Below are 18,293 nucleotides of genomic sequence, written 5' to 3'. Positions count from 1 at the left end.
CTCAATTGTTTTTAAATCTCCTTTACTTTTGCCTTATGTTTTGATGCTTTGAATGGTTTTATGTGAAGCACTTTGAATTACCTTGTTGTTGAAATGTGCTATACAAATAAACTTGCCTTGTTTTTATTTGTCTGACTTTTGAGCTCCATGTTATGTAATCTAATTATTATTGTTTTAAGTAAATCATTCATTAAAACAAAAACTAAAGTAATGACATTGATTTGAATAAGTTTTACAAATAAAATGGCATGGAGTAGCCTACAGCATATTGTGTGTCAATGTTTATCCATCTCAGGTGTATTTTATTATGTATTTATCTTGTGTGTTTTGGATATCATATCCTACAAATTGAATAATCTCTGGTTCGATCATTTCTAAAGTTTATTCAACAACATTACAGACTATTAACCTTTCTCCACAATGAAAGCTCTTTCATTTGGCCTGAAGCCCAGACCTCCTCTATTGTTGAGGTAAGAGAGGAGTGAACACACACGCACACACACACACGTACACACACATTGCACAAAGGGACTGATGGCTGGCGCGTTACCTGAGTCAGACACAGCGGCTTTTCTCTTTTCTGTCCCTCCAGCTGACTACTGAAACAAACCGGGGAATTATTTGGTGAAGACAATATAGCAGCCGACGCATCCATGTGTGAGCGGTATGAATGGTTTAAAATGGATTAACCTCGATCAGACAATTTGTCAATGCGTAACAGCTGTCGCGATGTTTGGATAAGCGCGAAGAAGTCTCGAAGTTGGGAGTTATTGGAATAAAACGTCCGCGGTTATGTAAGGTTTCTGGGTTTGCTCGTCCAGGTCTCATTATTTCACTGAAACGCCTTCTTTTTTTCCAGCGAGCCACTTCCCTCCATCGAGGGTATGAGCGCAGAGGAGCAGGACCGGCTGCGCACCCTCTTCAATGCCTACGACGCGGACAACTCGGGGCGGATCGAGAGAAACGAGTTTCTCACCATCTGTGCGGAGCTGCAGGTGTCCGCGGCCGAGGCGGACCGGATATTTGACCGACTAGACGTCGACAACGACGGGACCGTCACCCTGCTAGAGTTCATCAGCGGCTTCCACGAACGCTACGGACAGGACATGGAGTCGGACGGAGGAGAGGTGTCCGCCGCCTGGGAGAACTTCGAGATGAGACTGGGAGAGCAGGCCAAGTTCATCCCGCGGTGAGAGCGCACACCCGTCCCCTGGCCGGTCAGGGAGTCGGTGGATGTCTTTAAAATATGGAAATTATTTAGATGATATGAATGTGCTCAACAGTGAGCGCACTGTAGGTTATTAAGTAAATGTGACGGTGAGACATCATGGACAGGGAAATTCACAAATTAAATATTAAAGAGAAATCCAAATATTAAAACCGGTCAAACCACTTGTCTAACACCTGCAGCCATGCTATTTGAATAACATGTTCTGGCTCAGAAAACAGTGACTGTGTTGTATATGTTGATCTTAAGCGTCTGTATGAGATCTGTTACTCAGCTTCCAACAAACAAGTGGATGTGTGGAGAGTGAAACCTGCAGGTGATCAATAGTTAAAACGTGTTAAATGATTAGTCATTAGAAAAAAAATTATTGGCAACTATTTTGATAATAAATGTTTGAGATCTTTTTTCAGGCAAATTTGCCAAACATTATTCTACCCAATAGCTTCTTAACTGAGAGGATTGGAAACTATGATGGACATTTTCCATCATTTTATGACATTTTGTAGATCAAACAATGAATTGACAATAGTAGTATCAATAATGGGAATAATGAAATGCATGTTTTAAACAATATCTTTATTGGTAAATGGTTATACATCTGTTAATTTAATAGACCGAGTCCTTCAGGAGGATGCGGTAAAAACCTATATAATTGTGAAACTGTGCTCTTGCTCACAATAACTAATGCTCACTAAATTATATTATCATCACAATTGGCCCAGCTAAGTGACATTTTGTTGTTGTAACATATTACAACACCGTTTTCCTCTCAGAAGTCAGTAAAGAAGTCTCTCATGATGAACTTCATTTCTGAACATCAATCCTTGTGAGACTTTTTCCACTAAAACTAATATAGGAATTTGTTTTACTGTTTACAATATATTTTGGATGGTACCACAAAGTCTAAGTATTAGAGCTGAGTGATATAGCTGAAGTCAATGTAAGGACATAATGAATATTTTTCCAATATCAAAAAATATTGCACTGTGGCAAATGTTTCGAGAGTCGCATATTAAACAACCAACATTGATGAGCTGTATTCTACTATTAAAGATGTTATCATGCCAAACAAAAACATAACAATAATAATAATAATAATAATAACAATAATGTAGTTTTTTAACTCTAGTTTGCTCAGGGTCATTCATTTAAACACAAACTAATGCTTTAATCACAATATGATTCTATTTGCAATGAAGTACTGCTTAGTACAATAAAGAACCGCTGGTACACTTTAACCCTTTACACGTTTTCTCCGTTGAGACCTTTTCTCCAATCAGGACTCCTGAATCTTTGTATGAATGGAAAAGGATGAACATGTTCAGAAGCAGTTGTGACTCAGATATAAGGTTTGGTGTCTATGTGACTGACTGATGAATATTAAAGTCATTTCTAATGAATCTAATCTAACATCTAATTCAATTATGATGCAATTAAAGTCTCATTCAGTCAGTCCTTCAGGCCTTGCATTGACTCGCCCTCGTGCTGCTGTGCTGCTGTGGCATTGGGACATTGATTGTCACAGTGGTTTTGTCTGCTAAATACACTCTTTCATCTTCAAGCTGTTGCAATCACTGTTACAGCAGTCAGCTGAGTAATGCCACGTTGGAAAACAGCTCACTTCAGACAAATGTCTCTGTTTTCCATTTTGGAAATGAAAAGAACATTTTGCGTGACTATGAGATTGGAAAGAGGAAAAAATCGATTACATTCCAATTAATACTTGTATTGCTGCTCTTGCTGATGTAAGAATCTCTCAGCTGATTGAGGCAGGGACTTTTATTCAGCTGTGCACAATAAAACGGCTCCTGTGGACAAGATGTCCTCTATTTTAAATGCTCCAGAAATATTCCTTTTGAGAAATCCCCTTACAAATCCGATTACAGCATGTTTTGTAAGCATGGACATAATGTTTTTAGGTCATAAGCACCAAATCACGCAGCCGTTTCAGAGTCTGAATTAGGATTCAGGCTTTTGAGTGTGTTAAAGAATCGCTAAATATCCATTTTATGTATTTCTGTATTCTGGCTTTATGATAATAGGCACCTCCCAAACCCAAAGAGGAACAAGTAGTTACGTTTTTGTTGAATTCAGGAGAGATTCTTGAAGTAAATGCAAATAGGAAACATAGAAAAACAAGTCAAGATTTTGCACAGTGAGTTTAATTGCAATATTTGAGTCACTTGACTTATTTCTGTCCAATTTCTTTGAATGTCTGTGATTCTAATCCTGTAACGAATAACCCAAACAAAACACTTGCACTTTCTGTGTGCATAACATTATGGTCACGATTTTCTCGGATGTAGAGCTGTTTATACGACTTAAACAACAATCCTGAACAAATGATCAAATCAACTACAACCTAACAAAAGTTTCTATGTTCAACTTTCCGTGCTTGTTTGTGTGTGTTTCTGTTACAATCACTTTGTGTTTAACACTGTATGATGTTGCAGCGCACTGTGTGTCTGAGTAATTTACAGACAGGCAGCAGTGTCTATATGCTTTAGCATAACAACCAGTCCGCCCTGTCAGAAGGCAAACACACTGTAGACTTATGTAAGGCACATTTACTACTGTGCTGTGACGCAGGACGCTTCATCGCTGTATCAATACAATTATTTCAGTTCGGATTATAAGCATAGAGTTAAGTGTGTGATTAGGCTTTACCTGGACACATCCTTATGGTGTCTGTATGGTATTGTCTGGGGAACTCTGGTGAATAATTAATTGAAGTGTTTATCAGAAATATCTATGAAGTTATTTGTTTGGTCTATTTTTAGCTCTGCATCTTTTGTGTATTGGACGATGAGGACATGGTTGTAGACTCAACATAAAAGTTAGATCTTCTTGGGCTTTCAAGAAACTCAATCGACCAAACTAAATATGCACGATACCAAGGAACACCCATTTGCTTTAAGGTTGTCATTTTTAAAAGGTTTTACTTTATCATTTTGGGAAATAGCTTGTTGAGGAGGGAGACCTCGGGGAACTCTGGGTCTGGGTTGGCGACATTTTGAAATGGCTCTAGTCAAAGAGTGAGGGAAATGATTTTATTCCTGATATCACACTGGGTTACATTTCAGATGGGTCTGGAAATAACAGGAAATAAATATAATTGCTCAAGTATTGCAATAATCTCACTTACAGCTTTACAGGTAACATGCTAAACATGCGTCTCTAGGTAATACCAGTAACTAAGATTATTAGTATGTTGACAAATTAAAGTTCCAAAGAAAAGTCTATCACACTGTTCTATCAACTGCACAACAATTACTGAAACAGCAAATCTGATACAACAACATATCAACAAGTTAACACATGATAATGAGTAACAAGGCAAACAACAATTAAAAAACGGGACTATTTGTTGACTGGGACTGGTAACTTCCTAGAGTCTCCAATGGTTGCCTGTCAACTAGTCCCAGCCAATAAATAGTCCAACCTATTAAACAAACAAGATATAAACGGGTCAATTAGTAATTAGGGAGCTTTAGAGGTGCTGGTAGGGGGATTCTGTTACCTCCGGACAGAGGAAGGCTAGCTGTTTCCCCGTTTCCAGTCTTTGTGCCAAGCTTAGCTAAAATTTTAAATCTGACAAAGCATTGTCAAACAACATTTTTTTTTTAAATCGCTGTTCACTGATGTTCAGGTTCTGTATGAAACAGAACAACCAGGATTGTTAAACTCTTTAAAATCCTAAAATATTGTTGGGGGAAACATTACTGTGTCTGATGTTCAATCCTAAATGTCTTCCAGGAATGAACAAGCAGCTATGTTGTACCAGAACATCAGTCTGACTGAGCCCAGACTGATAAATCAGTTTGAGAAGGTCATCATAAACTTCACTAAAGAGATCAAACAGCAGAACTCAGAGATGGAGAGCCTGGCCCTCGCCATCAAACGGTGGGGAAAACACACACACACACACACACACACACACACACATATATACAAACACTCACTTGCATGCTTCAAATTGAGTGAAATGAAGATTTTTATTTGACATTGTGAAACTGAATTGTGGAGTCTCATTTCTGATTTTCTTCTCTTTATCAGTTTAAAACTGTTTGGTAAAGGACAAGCTGCTATTTAAGTAACTGTAATCACATTTGATGAGGTATGGATATATAAGAGAATTACCTCTTGTTGACAATGGGACTGCAAAAAAATGAGAATGTCTAAAAATGATAACTTCCTTATGTCTACTGTTATGGAATAAAAATGCTAACACTGTATAACTGCATGCTGCAGGCTCATCTGCCTGTTGATCTTTGTGCATCGCCAGTGTCTTGCAGAAAACGTATTTCTCCATTAAATCAACTCCACGGTCTTGGTGATTTTTTTAATGCGTTGATTAACTATAGGATCAAATGCAACACCAAGATTCTTGATGTCGAGCAGGAATAGTGACCAGCATCTCATTATTATCGTAATTTAGCAGCAGGAAATTACGTGGCAACCAGGTTAAATTGATTAAAATACACATGCCACTTTTATAATATACTTGTTTTCACGTACTGTTATCTGTTTGTTTGTTTACCATATTTTAGAATGATGTCTTGATTATTGCATTGTGTTCATTGTTTATTGTTATGCACAATTTTCAGGGTCAAATTCCTTGTATGTGTAACCGACATGGCAATAAACCGTTCTGATTTTGAGTCTATGTATAGATTAAGACAACACCCCCACATTGTTGAGTAGCCCGAGCAAACATTTAATGATAAAAAAAAAAACCCATTTGGTTTAAAAAAAATCCACGATATCATCATCAGTGATCTGATCTTCATAAAATCAAATATCGGGGTCTTGTTGGGGCTGCAGCTTTCAGTAATCTGATGAGCTACCAGTAGATGACGTATTAATTGGGGATTGTTTAATTATATTTAATGGATGGATGGTGAAGTTATCCTGTTATTGTTTTGCAGAGCGCAGGACCAGGCATCTATGCAGCTCAGTGAAATGGAAGATGATATGGACCAGCGCATTCATGTTGCTGAGAAAAAAACACGAGAGCAGGTGGGACAAAACTCAGACATAAAAACCCCTAAAACCCCAAACCATCACTCGCTGAGCATGTTTTAATAGTCCTGCCTCATGTGTTTGTTTCTCTGGACTTTGAGTAGACAAAAGCGATAAGCAGGATGCGTTTGTTCAGCTCTTCCCTCATATCAAACAAACGTAGGCGGTTGAATATCAGATTACTCATCCAAACACAGACACGCCTGCTGATCAGCTGGATTTCACAACACTGTGGATCCCAGATATGAAACAGTAGAAAGATGGCGGCGCTGGATTATGCTTTAGCCGCCAGCGTTTAATGTGATGTGTCTAGGGTTATTTGTGATGACATGGGTTTGGTGATGTGTGGATGAATATGATGAACTTCTGTCATTGTGTGCTGCTGACAACTGTCAATAATGAGGCAGGCATATATTACTGGAACAGGAGCTTTTTAATTCTTTAATTAAAGTCGTTCTGTCTTGTTAGCCTTTGTTTTCAATCTTTTTCACGGATTCTAAACGACTGGATTGAGAGATTTATGAAAGCTGGAATCTGGTGAAACTGTGTGGTGGGTGAAATGATAAAGATTCGATAACAATATTTAGCTTTCCATGACATCAGATGAAAAGTGAAAACGGCTGACTTGGCGACAGAACAGTACAGATCACTTGCTGGGTCAGGCATCAGACCGTGTGCTTTATTTAACTTGTATTCATTTAATCTTATCTTTGGCCCTGACGTTTCTTTAAAGCTTGTGCGGGAACATAAGTGCTGTGTGCATAAACTTATGTAAGTGTACTTTTCACCAACTTGGGAGCTGCTGTTTGTTTTGTGTTTTGTGCATGCTCTTTCTTCATGTTCTGACTCCTTTAAGAGAGGTCGTTATTTTTAGAATCTGTAGATACACGGCTGCTGATATCGGCCTCCGTCATTGGTTCAAAACCTTCCCCTAAAATAGTCACAGATTAATGTGTCACAGATGCAAACTTTCATTAACTGCTATCTTAATGCAATTAATTATTTGATCTATGTTTGTTTGTTTTTTGCGTTCGTTTGTGTCTTTGAAGGAGAAAAGGAAAACAGAGGCCGCATTGAGTGAGTTACGGAGAAGTTATGAAACTGAAGTGTGTGAGCTGCAGTGTAAGATCCAGACCATGCAGATGGTAAATGTTTCACCTCTTTGACTGCACTTCATTTTCACTCCAAAACACCTTCAACGCTGTAGGTCAGAGCCCTCATACAAGATTCTGCTCATTGTTACGTATCGCATGACGATAATAAGCAATGACTGCGTGGTATCAACTGTTTAAACAAATGATTTACTATCTTACTTAGTTTAACTATCAGAATAAAATGTCAGATAAGAGATATGTCTGCAAAACTTTAAGCTACACATTACTAACGTCAGAGGAAAGTCTTAATGAACAAGCGTGTCAAAAAATACAGTGCTGCAGTGTTGTACTATCCTGTCATGAGGGCTCAGGCTTCATATGGACTGCACTGCTGCAGAGAAGCTCGCATTTCACAGATTTGGATGCAAACGCATCTTAAAAGTTAAGTGTAATGTGCATGTTTGAGAAAGACACGCTTCTGTTTAGTGGGAAATAGAGTCACACTGACTGCATTCACAAGAAGCTGAACCAAGACTGATTTACTCTTTCACTCATGAAAACACAAATGTCAGCTGGACTCAAGTCAAATAACCTTAATCTTAAATATGTGAACTCGTTCATCAGATAGAAGAGAAGTACAAGAACATCACTGTGAAAGACGAGAGTCCAGCGTTGAGGAAGAAGATCAATGAGCTACTACTGGTGAGACTGAATGTTCCTCCACTCATTGATAAATGTCAGGGAAGTTTGTATCTGGCAGGTTTCTTACTTTTTTCTCTCAGTTCCTACTTTACAACCCACTCAGACTCTTTCTTTCTGCAGGAGAACCAGAAGTTAAAACAGGAGCTGATGAAGTCTCAGACTAAAGTTGCCTGTCTGTGCAGTGAGATGGACTCGCTGAAGACGGAGCTGACCGATCAAAGCATCAACTCTGAACGGTGATCTTATTAGGGTTTGATCTGCGTTTGTTCCCTTATGTATGCTGTGTGTTCATCTGTATATGTTTCATTTCTTTAACTTTCAGTTTGCGTCATTCGACTGGATTTATCTTGACTCATGTTGAGTTGAGTTTCAGTCCTTTTTGCAGTCTTTTGCGAGACGTTGAAGGTGAAGCGCAGCTGAATAGGCCTTGGCATCTCTGTCTCTGCTGATCATACATTAGGATGCATTTTTTATTTCTCACAGTGAGAAGGAAACGCGATTATTTAATAAGACTACCTCTGTCTACATGCAAACACACTCTTTGCTTCCAGTTTAAACTCTGAGAGACTAAACCTACGATTACTGGGCTGCAGAACAGGTTTTCTCTCCTTTTTCTCACGTCTCTTGAAGGTTTTTGTAAACCCGAGAGTAACAAATATTGTTCTCCCTCACACGTAGAAAGCCCCACTGTTTAGCAACAGAGAATGACCACCATTCCTCTGAAGGTGCATTCGTTCCTGGGGGGGGTGTATTCATTTTGTCACAGCTGAAACAGGATATCCTGGAGTGACTGCACACACACACAATGACTTCTTCATAAGCGTTACTTAGCAACAGAAACAACAGGGCCACCACCAGGACGATACTCCGCCTCCTCCTCCTTTGAGGTGTCTCATATCAATCATAAATTAGGTGTAATGTCTTTGAGTTAATCAGTAGATCTGATGTGAAAATTGTGTAGTGGCCATGTTGTGTTTAGGATGTCCCTTGTGTCACTAAAAAGAGATTTCCACTGGCACTAAGTCAGGTTGTAATAACTGTGATTGCTCTTGTGGCTTGTATTCATAACAATTAACAATTGTTGGTGTTTTGCTGCAGCGACGAGGAGCTCATGACACACTTCTCTGATGAGCGAGACATCCTGGAGAGCCAGATCGAGATTCTGCAGTAAGTCAGACAACTAATATTTGTATGTATGAGAGGTCTTCTACTAGAGACGGGACGAGATCTTGCTGTACTCAGAAATAACTTGGACTCAAGGAAGAAAAATAATGATGATCTCTCCTTCTGTGTGGATAGGACAGCCAACAGGAAGCTGCACGACAGCAACGATGGTCTGAGGACTGCCTTGGAGAGGACCAACAGGGTAAAGCTGCACAGTTAATACAAGAATAACCAAAACTCAAAACTAGTTCAGTTTGAAAGTGACTGAAGTTATTTCATCGGTAGACTCCATATAAACTTGGGATTCTGATGCTTCTTTATATAAATAGTCAGTTTACTTTTGGGTCATTTGACAGGATTTATTTGTGGCTTTTGTTGCTTTGAGTTGAGCTTCAATCTTTTTTACAATCTAAAAGACATACAAGTTGAATTGCAGTCTAATAGAGCTCATCATCAAAATTGATTAATCAGGTTTTACTCCAGCTCTCTCTGCTGATTGTATGTTTGGTGATGCATTTTACATTTTTCACAGTAAGAAAGAGAGAACAGTAACAGAGTTTGTGTGTTACATTGTTCAGCAAAACCATCACAGTATTAACACTATTTGTCAATTTTAGGCAGCCATGAAATGATGGCAACCTAACATTTAATTGTTGTTGTGTTACAGTCTAGTAACGCTGGATCACCAGGAGACATAAGGGACAGAAGCAGAAGTAAAAGCATCTGCTACACATCACCTTATGCACTAATGGATCGGTAAGACCTGCAAACAATGCAGATGGTTAAGAATTGTTTAGAAGTCTAGTCTAACTTTATATGTGTTTTAATATCAGCATACCTTCTGCACTTCGGGTGAGTGCTACTCTTACTCTTAGTGTGTATACAGTACACTATATATGTTATTATATTATTAGTCCTAAAGCATTTAAATGAATCCTTTGAGAAACTGGATTTTTGAGCACTTACAGTTCATTTTCAGTTTCATGGAGGACAGAAGTTCAATGTTAGGATTTAAGATAAATAAATGGTTAGCAGCTTTTTACATAGTAATAAAGTAAATGTTGAATGTGCTGAGAAATATTTTTGAAGCTGAACCACATGATTCTGTGGTGTTGAGGGGTTTAGGGGTAAGGTTTCGTCTCAATGTGGTAAGGGAGGATGATATGAATTGCATATGAATAATGACATCTTAATAAGAGGTGGAACTGCAACTGCAATGAAGTATTTTAGCATTAGCAGTAAAGGTGTTACATGATGCAATTTACAAACATTGTATAGGCTACCCACACTGCCCTTAGGCTTAGACCTGGGCTTAGACAGCTTTCACACCGGCACAGTTGGGGCACATTTCAAAGTGGGCAAACCCCGACTTGTATCCCAGGGCTTGCTGGCCCAGCCCTGTAGCATGGTTAGCCACTGAGTTAGCAGGGTTATCTCCTGAATACCATTTAGTCTTTATTTTAGTCTTTATTCATCAGCATACAGTGAGGGGTCAGAGGTGTACAGCAAAGATCCCTGGCTGGGTTTGAACTTGGGACATTGTGGTTATGTGGTATTCATCTTTGGCAAAAAGGTCACCATGATAGCAGGTAGTTGTGTTTTTGGCCAAATTTGAACACAATCGTCTCTCAGATTTCTGCTCCCACAACAAATCCATGGAGGTAATATGTGGTTGACCACTTTATACTGAAGAAATAGTAAAAATGTTGTATGTCCGTGGACCAATGTGTCCAAACTGTTATCCACCATTATGCTGGGACCACGGCAGAACTCTCAGACAGATATCGCAAAACTTAGGCAGAGGAAAATGAAAACTATCTGAGTGGCTGGATACCACTAGGGATAGGTCTCTTTGTAATTTTGCTAAACCTTGTGTTTTGTGTCACAAATTCTTTCCTGACCTCCTCCTCAGGTTCTCCCAGCCTATGTACAGCCGCCGACCCAGCTGTGACAGTCTGGCCTTGGCCATGTGTGACCCAGGCCTGAAGCGCAGAAACAGCAGTGAGTGCGAGGAGGACAGCCTACCTGAGGTCTACATGGACAGCGGCCTGTCGACACTCAGAGGTTCCCACGGAGGCTACGATTCAGAGCAGGACGCCAAAGGTCAAGAAGAAGAGGAAGAGGAAGAGAGGGAGAAGAAGAAAGGGGAGAATGACAACAAGGATAGCGTGACGGGAGAGAACTCTGATACTGAGGTGAGACAATAAGTGACACAAGTGTACATGCCCATCGATACTGCAGCAATGCAATATTTGTTTGAACAAGTCTAAGAGTCTACAATCATCATCATAGCAACATGCTTACAATGACAACGCTGACATGCTGATGCAGGTGTAATGTTTACCACGACACCGTCTTACTGTTTGAGCATGCTAACGTTTGCTAAGTAGTAGGGCTGCAACTAATGCTTATTTTCACTGTCAATTAATCTGTCGATTATTTTCTCTATTTGACGATAAATTGTTTGGTCTATTAAATGTCAGGAATGATGTTCAGTGTTTCCCAAAGCCCAAGAGGACATCTTGAAACGTCTTGTTTTGTCTACAACTCAAAGATTTTTTTGTTTACTGTCACAGAGGAGTACATAAACCAGAATATATTCGCATTTTAAAAGTTGAAAGAAATTTCACTTCGAAAAACAACAATTACTCATTGATTATCAAAGTAGTTGCAGATGAATTTAATAGTCGACAATTTATCGATTCATCTTTGTAGTTCTACTAAGTAGCACTAACACAAATTACAGCTGAGGCTAATTTGCAGGTATTTGGTCATAAACTAAAGTATTTAACAAATTGAAAACGTGACTTTCAGCAACTTTCTCATGTTTACAGCTGTACAGGTTGTAACGTTGTAAAGAAGTTAGTAATAATATGTGAATTATGCGTGTGAGTACATTGTTGTATTAATGACTGCTATTGTGTGCCTACATCACAGCCAGCAGAGACTCAGGACAGTGAGTCATCATTTTGGTCAGACAGCAGCTCAGTTTTGGACTGGAAGCCATCTGAATCCATTAGTGTGACCAAAACCCCAGCCCCAACTACACGAAAAGCCCTGAGTGCCATCAGTGTTCAGGTAAGAGAGACAGAAGATAAGAAAGAGAGGGAGGTTATCCTGTAGAAGATAGGAAGGAGGGATGTGTTCTGCCACCACAACCTGAGGCAGACAGAAGGAGGAAGAAAGCTCACAGGATTGTTGAAAATGTATTTGACAGCTACTGGCCAGAATCCTGATTTGGTATTGATATTCATGGTCATTACAATGTTTATATGTCTAGAGCTACCATCATGTCAAACTTTCCTTTTGTATTTTGAAAATGAATGGCCAGATTTTCATAAACTTTGCTGCAGATATTCAAGAAGATGAAGATGAATCTGGAGTATCTGGAAATAGCTGGATTTGACAATTTTGTTTCAGGACAAACTTTACAGTTTTAGCTCCACCACTTGTATGACAACAAGTTCATCAAACTCATCAGTGTGTCCTTTTCTTAACAAAACACTTTAACATTGTGTACAATCTGTAGTTGTTGCTAGTGGGGCTTAAGAGTTTGTTGTGTGTATGTATGAGCCATAAATGTATCTTCTCTATCCCTGAAGAGAGCTGATGATGGACAGAGATACAAATAAGAAAAGCAACAATTGCAAAATAGAGGATAAAATATATTTAACATGAAGAAAATGTGCAGAATACAATTGCAGTTAAGTTACCACAGTGTTGCATGCCTCACTCTGCCTCTCTGTCCCCTCTCCAGAAGGAGGACAAGGACAGCAAGGACCTGGGCTACATGACATCAGATAAGGCCTACAGGATTGTGTTGGCTGGAGATGCTGCTGTGGGAAAGTCCAGTTTCCTGCTTCGCCTCTGCAAGAACGAATTCAAATTAAACTCCAGCGCTACACTGGGTTAGTTGAAAGAACTAAAGCCAACTGTTTGCCGATCTTATGTTGGTTTAACAAGCTTTATTGTCTTGTTCTCTCTTCCTTTACCTGTCAAGTCAAGGCAACAACTGTTCACCAAGACTGACTAATAATACATTTCTGCATATGAGGCATGAAGTCATAGCTTCAGTAAATATATAGTTAATCTGATCAGGCACCGTCCCTGAGCAAGGCTGAGACTACTGAGTAAGATGTGTCTTTTCTCTCTTTTTTTACCAGCTTAGTAGGGTGTCATGTTGCTTGTGTCTCCTTTGTGTGTTCAGGAGTGGATTTCCAGATGAAGACTCTAGTTGTGGATGGAGAGCCTGTTTTACTACAACTATGGGACACTGCAGGACAAGAGAGGTGTGTGTTGGTGTGAACGTTAAACTAAACTACACACACAACATTGCATAAGGACATACTGTATTTATCCTATCACAACCAATACGTATAATAAGGGTCATATATTTTTGTCTGTATCTTCGATCATGTTCTCCCCTTCATCTCAGGTTTCGCAGCATTGCAAAGTCGTATTTCCGCCGTGCGGATGGTGTGTTGCTGCTGTACGACGTCACCTGTGAGAAGACCTTTCTTAATGTTCGAGAGTGGGTGGACACGATCGAGGTAATTCAGCACTCTTCTCAAAAGTTGCTGACTGACATTGTTTGTATTTAGCAAAGAAGTTCCAAACCTCAGCAGAATATAGTGACGGTGAAATCCAGCCACTGTTCTGTAATTACAATTTGTATTGGCAGCGTTCGTGCTATCATATGGTAAAAAAGCAAAAGTGTGTCACATGCTCATTTGAATATCAAACTAAGTGATCTTGCTTTTTTGTCTCTCTTTTTACATGCAACAGATATGTAAGTGTTGGATGTACATTGTTTGAACCGTGCTCTGCTGTTATACTCTGGGCATGCTGACATTTATGTGACTTTTGATATATGCATGCTTTACGTGTATGTCATGTGTTTTCTGATATAATGTGCTCTCTGTGGTGCTTAACGTCAAACCAATTGTTTCCGTTTTTTTCAAATTCCTTCAGTACATAAATTCTGTTATCAACATGCTGCAAAACATGTACAACAATACAGCAGTTTACAATATTTAGGTACTCTGCAATATTTTGTTTTCCTTTTCAGTTATTCCTGTTTTTACCATCTTTTTTCTTTTTGTTTGCATAGCAGGATGTGTCCCAGGAGGATATTCCCATCATGCTCGTGGGTAATAAGTGTGATCTTAGACAAGATCGAGCAAACTGTGTTCCTACCAGCTATGGAGAAAAACTGGCCATGGTAATGACAAATATACACCTTCAATTTATTTTACAATACTCGTAATAACTCTGAACATTTGGTGCACTGCCTTACAAACTCATCTGTTATCCTAGTTTGATCCAAATGTCAATCAAAGTCATAACTCTCAATTTTTTGCTGGCTGTAGGTTGATGACTGGCACTCAAAATAAATATGTGATTAAAAATGAATGAGTTCCTTTATTCACCCAACAGACATACAACACTCTGTTCTGTGAAACTAGTGCCAAAGATGGCTCCAACATCCTGGAGGCTGTGCTGCATCTGGCCAGGTGAGATACAACTGATTCATTCAGACATTTTAGTTGTTAGAAACAGGTGCAATTGATAAATAAGTATTGTCTTCCATTTAGTTCTGGCCAGGGCACTTGTGTTGTATGTGCAGGCTAATTAGCATGGCTTAGTGGGACATTAAAATCGAACATTGCTGATGTTAAGTTAAAATGTCTGCCAAGAGAAAGATTAATCACCAGTCCCCAAAAAAACGAAGGTACACCATCTCTGACCATCATCTAATCTTTTGTTTTACCGGTAAATTCCAAAAAATGAATCAGGACCACCTTAAATGCAGTTATGAACAGCAAATGCTCTGTATGCCAAGCTCCTACTTGTGACATTTGCTGCCCTCTAGTGTGTAAAAATAAGACCAGAATTATTGCTGCAAAGGAAAATAAACGTGGGAGTTAAAGGTGCACGGTGGAGTTTTCTTGTAAATAAACAAAAAGTTGTGTTTACATTCAGTGTTACCCACCAAACCACATTTTGTGTATCCTTGAGGTCAAACAAATATGTTTTATTGTAAAACATTTGCAAAAACGAATTTTTTAATCTTTTAAATTCTGCATTGTTGCCATCCATGTCAACCTCCTAGTAGTATTCTTCTTCCCTGCGTTGGTTGGAGCATTGCAGCATATCTTGGCATATTGCTACCACCTGTTGATATACGAAACAGGGACCCACTCATAGATATACAGCCTCATAGAGCTAGAAAAGGAACCTTTGTATCGGTCTCAAAATACACACGTTAGAATGGAATTAGCAAGTTCTCTATTTGGACTGACATAACACTCAAAACAACAGAAAGTTCTCAGTTACTGTAAATGTAAAATACTGTAATGTTTTAGTGTGAGATTGTCCTCCATAAATGTCTTGTTCCACCTGTTCCTCTTTTCTTTCCATCCCATAGGCAGGTAACCAAACAGGCTGCATTTGATGAGAAAAGTGATCAGTCGCTGCCCAACTTAGACGCTCCAAGGAAGAAACCGAACTTCTCCTGCTGCTCCTGATCAAATTCCTCAGAGCTGGATCTCATCACAGGTGATTAAAGGACTACAAATGCAAAAAGACTTCCAAAACAGAAATGAGACATAATCTCTGCAGCAGTATAGCAACAGGAACAAATCATCGTCGTGAACAACCAAAACAAGTAAACATGTGGATTAAGTTAGCCAACGATCATGGGATCCCAGCAGAATACTCGCAACTTCTCACATCACAACTTGTCGTTGAAGGTTATTTATACATGATATATTGAGCTGTATTACAGGGTCGAACTGTGAGTTAATCTATGAATGTTTAAGTCAGTGCAAACGTCTTGCCATGTGAAAGTTATGTTCATTTTTTATTATGCTATTACACATATTTGCGTAAATTCCTTCAACATATGATTTGCACAGTTTGCTGGCACTTGTGAAGATACTCCAAGCAAATCATGAAAAGAGAAAGACTATGTGTGAGCTGTGTGAGAAGGATTTGAAAGTGAAGCCAGGTATATGAGCGTGTTCATAAAGTGACATAAGAATGTGACACTGACAAATACCAGCATGTGAGGACAGATTCTAGCATGTTGTGATGGTGAGAAAACAAGACCAAGAAGAAGAGATTCTTATCTGGTCATGCTATTAACTGTGGTTAATAGCTCTGATTATGCCAGAGCTCTGTTATCATCAGTGCTGGTTTGAAATGATCTGCAGCCTGTTTATGCCCTAAAAGAAAGCAGGCGTTTGTTGTTCACGCCACCCGGAATGTCAAACTATATTGCAAGTAAACTGCATCGATGGCCGACATAGAGACACTAAGAATTTTGGGAAAACTTAAAGTAAGAGCCGTATCTTTGTTCATGTACAATGCACCCGGGTGCAATGTGTTATTGTACGGTAAAAGACTTCCTGCTAACGTCTCAATCCACCATCTTTGTTATATTACCCGACAGTGTTACTTTTTTTTTCATTTTACTTGTCTGTTATACAAGTTATATGACTGGAGCTGAACATATAGCAGATCATTCCCAATTTTCACAAATGCTTTAGATAACTTCTGTCATTTTATTGTCTGGTATGATTAATTAACTCAAATTAGGTAAGCATAAAAGTGATGTGGCAGGAAGCAGAGCCCTCATTTGTATATCTCAAATACAGTACATGACTGTTATTCCTTTTAAATGTGTAAATGCTATCCTGGCAAATTGCCATTACCAATGTAATAAAATGTATTATTGTTATTTCTTAATAATAACGTGAAATAATCTAAAATGATCAAGCTGCTAAACAGCAGTGTATAAAAGTGTCATCATGCTTCAAATCAGATGCTCAAACAGCATCTGAAACTTCTCACCCCCAAACATTTCTTTAGTTGGAATTGGGTTCCTGCGTTTTTAAAACTTAATTTATTAAATTTCCAGACAAATTGTCATTTCAAGCTTCAATTCAGATTGTGAATAGAACAGATACAAGAAAGGAAAAGAGGTAAAAGAATGGCAGAGACAAACAGAAACAAAAGACGCCTACCAATGAAACTATTCAAATGAGTTAAATAAGCCGCCAACACTTTTTGTGGCTGACAATCTGACAACCACACCGACTTCACACAGTGACTGGCGCAGAGGTGAGAAAGAAAACAGTGTTTTACCTTTTTTCAGTATTCACATAATTACTTCTGGCACTCATGCTGTACGTACAAGTGTTGTTTAGGAGAGACTGTAACAAAGTCGATATCTCGATCTCAATTTGTACAAGTTATCACAAACATCAGATCTTTATTTGGAGATTCAATCAGGACATTTGATACAAACATTACTCTCAGCCCATGAGTGAGGATCAGTTGACGTAGAACTAAGTGGAACAATTTCTAGGCTTCAGTGTTGACCTAAAATATGGCAAATAAACAATGTAAAGTCTTTCTTGATACTCAAATTACGTTTCTTATCATTATCAAAATGCACTTTAGGTATAAAGTAAAATTTGTATTGTGGGATTATTATGGGGCGGGTAGAGCCTGTCTGCAAGTCCAAGTGTCCTTGAACTAGAAACTGAACCCCGAGTTGCTCCCCGGCGCTTTACAGCAGCCTACTGCTCCTAAATGCTTAGGATGGGTTAAATGCTGAGTTTTAATTTAATGTATGTGATGATTAAAATAAAGTTTAAGTTTATCTTTATGCATGTTATGTTGACCCGTTACCAGCCACATAACATTTGCTAAATAGCCACAAGGAAACCATAGGACATTATAGGCTATCGGAGGTTATTTGTGCTGTAATGACCTCAAACTTGGCACTGATCGGGCTGCAGTTTCCCTGATCACTAGTTTGATACCGGGAAAAAAGAACAACTGACTCCTTAGAGTCTGTCTGTCTGTCTATCTATCTGTCGATCAATCTGCACCACCTTTATAAAGGCACAAAGGAGGAGACAAATCAATGAATCACGTAATTTCTTATTGGTTGCTTCTCTGAAAGACCCCCCCCCCCTGTTAGCCATACTCCCTGAGCATCTGCAAGTGTTTCTGAGCATGGCTGTTTGAATAAATGCAACATATGTTAGGGATTTTGCACTGTGTGTGTGTGT

The 18,293-nt window shown here is 38.9% G+C and overlaps 1 protein-coding gene across 6 annotated transcripts; it reads left to right on the top strand.

The window, feature by feature from the left end:
• The first annotated feature begins 527 nt into the window (after positions 1 to 527).
• rasef (RAS and EF-hand domain containing) lies at positions 528 to 17,520 on the top strand. Of its 6 annotated transcripts, none has more exons than XR_004213078.1 (18): positions 528 to 664; positions 860 to 1,189; positions 4,985 to 5,131; positions 6,157 to 6,247; positions 7,300 to 7,395; positions 7,969 to 8,046; positions 8,167 to 8,282; positions 9,145 to 9,213; positions 9,346 to 9,412; positions 9,878 to 9,966; positions 11,123 to 11,405; positions 12,148 to 12,288; positions 12,968 to 13,118; positions 13,418 to 13,499; positions 13,646 to 13,760; positions 13,996 to 13,999; positions 14,321 to 14,431; positions 14,647 to 14,715. XR_004213078.1 is itself a non-coding variant. In XM_031856709.1 (18 exons), exons 2-18 carry the CDS (start codon positions 885 to 887, stop codon positions 15,735 to 15,737), a joined length of 2,118 nt encoding a protein of 705 aa, XP_031712569.1. In that variant the 5' UTR covers positions 528 to 624; positions 860 to 884; the 3' UTR covers positions 15,738 to 17,520. The 6 variants fall into 6 exon arrangements, 5 of the variants coding, with proteins under 5 accessions (XP_031712569.1, XP_031712567.1, XP_031712566.1 ...); XM_031856709.1 differs by lacking the exon at positions 13,996 to 13,999 and adding an exon at positions 15,638 to 17,520 and having other exon boundaries at positions 528 to 624; positions 14,647 to 14,723; XM_031856707.1 differs by lacking the exon at positions 13,996 to 13,999 and adding an exon at positions 15,638 to 17,520 and having other exon boundaries at positions 14,324 to 14,431; positions 14,647 to 14,723.
• Positions 17,521 to 18,293: the final 773 nt, after the last annotated feature.

This window comes from Anarrhichthys ocellatus, unplaced genomic scaffold (genome assembly GCF_004355925.1).
Source record: "Anarrhichthys ocellatus isolate YVR2014 unplaced genomic scaffold, GSC_Weel_1.0 scaffold17, whole genome shotgun sequence".
Taxonomy (NCBI): Eukaryota; Metazoa; Chordata; class Actinopteri; order Perciformes; family Anarhichadidae; genus Anarrhichthys; species Anarrhichthys ocellatus.
Note: the sequence above shows the minus strand (reverse complement) of the source record. Positions and strands in the feature narration are given on the sequence as shown.

Bases quoted from the DNA above. Each gene is read 5' to 3' on its own strand.
- rasef (XM_031856706.1), top strand. The intron at 9,967-11,122 runs GTAAGACCTGCA...CCTCCTCCTCAG, and splicing joins CCTTATGCACTAATGGATCG to GTTCTCCCAGCCTATGTACA. The intron at 11,406-12,147 runs GTGAGACAATAA...CCTACATCACAG, and splicing joins GAGAGAACTCTGATACTGAG to CCAGCAGAGACTCAGGACAG.